This window comes from Elephantulus edwardii, unplaced genomic scaffold, assembly GCF_000299155.1.
Source record: "Elephantulus edwardii isolate Elephantulus edwardi_28Jun2011 unplaced genomic scaffold, EleEdw1.0 scaffold00068, whole genome shotgun sequence".
In the NCBI taxonomy this organism is placed as follows: Eukaryota; Metazoa; Chordata; class Mammalia; order Macroscelidea; family Macroscelididae; genus Elephantulus; species Elephantulus edwardii.
Genome location: NW_006399818.1, coordinates 1780187 through 1783189, shown reverse-complemented (window position 1 = coordinate 1783189; position 3003 = coordinate 1780187). Strand labels below are relative to the sequence as shown.

Genomic DNA, 3003 nt, shown 5'->3' with positions numbered 1-3003 from the left:
TCCTCTCCCTCTCCCTTTTTTTTCTCTCTTTCTGTGGCTGCTTCTCTTTATCTTTTAAACATCCTCATCACCAAACCCTGTTAACCATTGAACCCTTAGTTAAAGGTCCCAGAAATGGAGTTTATGTCACTGTTGCGTGGTCTGTCAAATACTTCTGCTTAACATCTATGAGTTCAGCCCCAAATGCTATCCCCAAATTCTAATTCCATTTCCTCTGGTGTAAAAACCAGTTAAATTGTCCCCAAATACTGGACATGGTTATCATGTCTTACCCACTCCTGCCCTCTCCCCAGTCTCCCTACCATGCTAAGTATTTATGTTTTCCAACTGGCCTTGTAACAGTACAGTTTTCAGCTTCCCTTCTGGTTTGGATTGCCCAAGCATGGTAAGCATAGATTTATTTACTAATCTGTAGTAAAATAATAATAAAAATTAATTAGCAAGTAAACCAGTGTTTACCTTGCTTACTGGGGAATTTGAGAAGAGTCATTGATTCTGTAGAGGAAGCACTTTGGGGTTGAGAGAGGGTAAGGGCCAACCATATCTAGCAGCAGAATCAATGATGTGGTGGAGGGAAATGTGAAATTATTCTCTCTCTCTCTCTCTCTCTCCCCCCTTGATTGCCATCTTGTAGAAACTAACTCATAGCTGAACCTCCAACAGGTTTTCAGATATTGTAAAGGAAGAGATTGCCCATCTTTCTCCCTAAGCACACTTGGTGGATTTGAACTTCCTGCCTTTGGGCTGGCAGCACAATTCCTTAATCGTTAGGCCACCAGAGCTAATTCGCCACTGTTTTAATTGCTGTATACTGTTTAGTTGTAACCAGCCAATAGCTGACCCTCCAGCGGGTTTTCAGAGGCAGTAAATCGCACTGGAGGAGATTTCCCACCTTTCTCAGCTGGTGGTAGATTCAGACCACATGCGTTTGTGTTGACAGCATAAATAAGCACAAGTGAGTCTGTTTCCCTTGTTTGTTAGGTAATCTGACACATTAGGTAATCTGTTTCCCTCCTGGGATTATCTTAGTACTCATGAAAGCTTTGTTACTTTAGGAGGTGAAAATCCACCAGTTTGGTCTTCCCAAACTAAGTGGGGTGTTCCCTGGTGTTGAGCCATGAAGAGGCATTAGAGAGGGGCTTCTATTCTGGAGAGCACTTTGAGGAAGTCACACGTCGTTTTGACAGTTTAACATGCAGTCTGTAACTTGTACTGACTTCTTACAGTTTCTGAGAGCAAGGCCTTGTGTCACCCCTCTTCTGTGGACTCTCTGTCCACCAGCGCTGCCACAGAAGACCATGTCTCCATGGGAGGATGGGCAGCAAGGAAGGCCCTCAGGGTCATCGAGCATGTGGAACAAGGTAATGCTGGCCAGCCTTGCTGGTGAATTACTGGGCCAGTGGTTCTCAAAGTGGGAGTGCCAGCACCACCTGGACTTCCTGGAAATGTACATTCCCAGACCTGCTGAATCAGGAGTCCTAGGGAGGGGAGGGCGGCAGCCTGGGTTTTAACGGATCTTGTAGGTGATTCTCAAGATCTGTGAGGTTTAAGAACCACTGAGCTGTTAAGCCATTTTATCAGGTAGCTGCTGTTTTCTTTTTTCTTATGAGAATTTAAAAACCTCTTTGAAAGTAAAGATACATTTTTAAAATTTATTTTAATTATCTTTTAATTTTTGTCTATTATCTTTAGTTCTATTTAATTACTATAATACTGAGGTACAGGTCACATCCTATACAATTCACTCATTTCAAGTGTATAATTCTGTGGAGTTTGGATATATTTGCACAATGGTACAACCATTACCACAATCAGTTTTACTCTTTAGCCATCTTCTTTTCTAGCCTTTTCCCCACTCCCTCTCAGACCTGGACAAACACCAGCATACTTCCTATCTCTCTAGATGGACCTATTATGGATAGTTCATAGAAATGGAATCATGTAAAATGTCATCTTTGATGACTGATTTCTTTCACTTAGTGTAATGTTTTCAAGGTTCATCCATGGCATAACATATATTAGGAACACGTCCCTTTTATGGTCGAGTAATATTCTGCAGTGTTGATATATTACATTTTGTTTATACATTGATTCTCTTAATGGACATTTGTGTTGTTGTCCAGTTTTGGCTGTTAAACGTCCTGCTGCTATGGCCAATCCATATATGTTTTCATTTCTCTTTGAAGTGGAATTGCTCGGCCAAATGATAGCTCTGTGTTTGACTTTTTAAGAAACCGCCTGTTTTCCAAAGCAACTGTGTGCTATTTATCCTACATTCTAACCAATTAATTGTGTATGGGGATTCTGATTTCTTCCCATCCTTACCAACACTTATTTTTGACAGTTCATTCTTAATTCTCACTTTTAAAATTATTTTCCCATTGAAAATTCTACTCGGGCCAATTATTTAAGGTATTTGCCTTATCTAGCCTCATGTCTTACATGCAAACCATGAGTATGTCAACTGCACTTTCAAGGAAGCAGAATCAAGGCTTCATTGTCTCCTTCTGACTAAACTCTATAGATTTTTCTTCCTTATAATCACCACATACAATAACCAATACTAGCTTTTAAGCACACAATTCAGATGGCACCATGTGCCTGCTGAAACTTTGACTTTTATTTCCTATCACTGGAAACAAAATCCAACTCCTTTAGTGGGATTGAGTCCTGTCTTTTGCTGACGCATCTCTCATCTCCATTCTGTACTCCGAGTCCTTCATGATCCCATTGCCTGGAAGGTGAAGATTACAGTCATATAAATGGAAGGTTCCTTCCAAAGTAAGATTCTTAGAATAGTCTTATGGGTTTTGGGAGGTGAAAGGTATTTAGGCTGTTGTACAGCAACTTATCTAAAAAGAAGTGAGAAGAAGTATAGGGGGGGGAAAGCCAGCTTAATCAAGATGCATTGAACTATGAAGTTTTTCACGACCAAGTGCAGGTTTTTAAATCATGTTGTGGATAGCAACAATGAATATTTAGCAAAATAATGCAGAGGTGGAA

The 3003-nt window shown here is 40.4% G+C and overlaps 1 protein-coding gene across 1 annotated transcript in view; it reads left to right on the top strand.

Annotated features, from left to right (window-relative positions):
* The window catches only part of HAL (histidine ammonia-lyase), a 41990-nt gene that overhangs the window by 31784 nt on the left and 7203 nt on the right, over window positions 1-3003 (top strand). The window contains exon 17 of the mRNA XM_006888493.1: window positions 1227-1361. Within this exon, the coding sequence (XP_006888555.1) occupies window positions 1227-1361 (135 nt within the window). The remainder of the gene's footprint in view (window positions 1-1226; window positions 1362-3003) is intronic.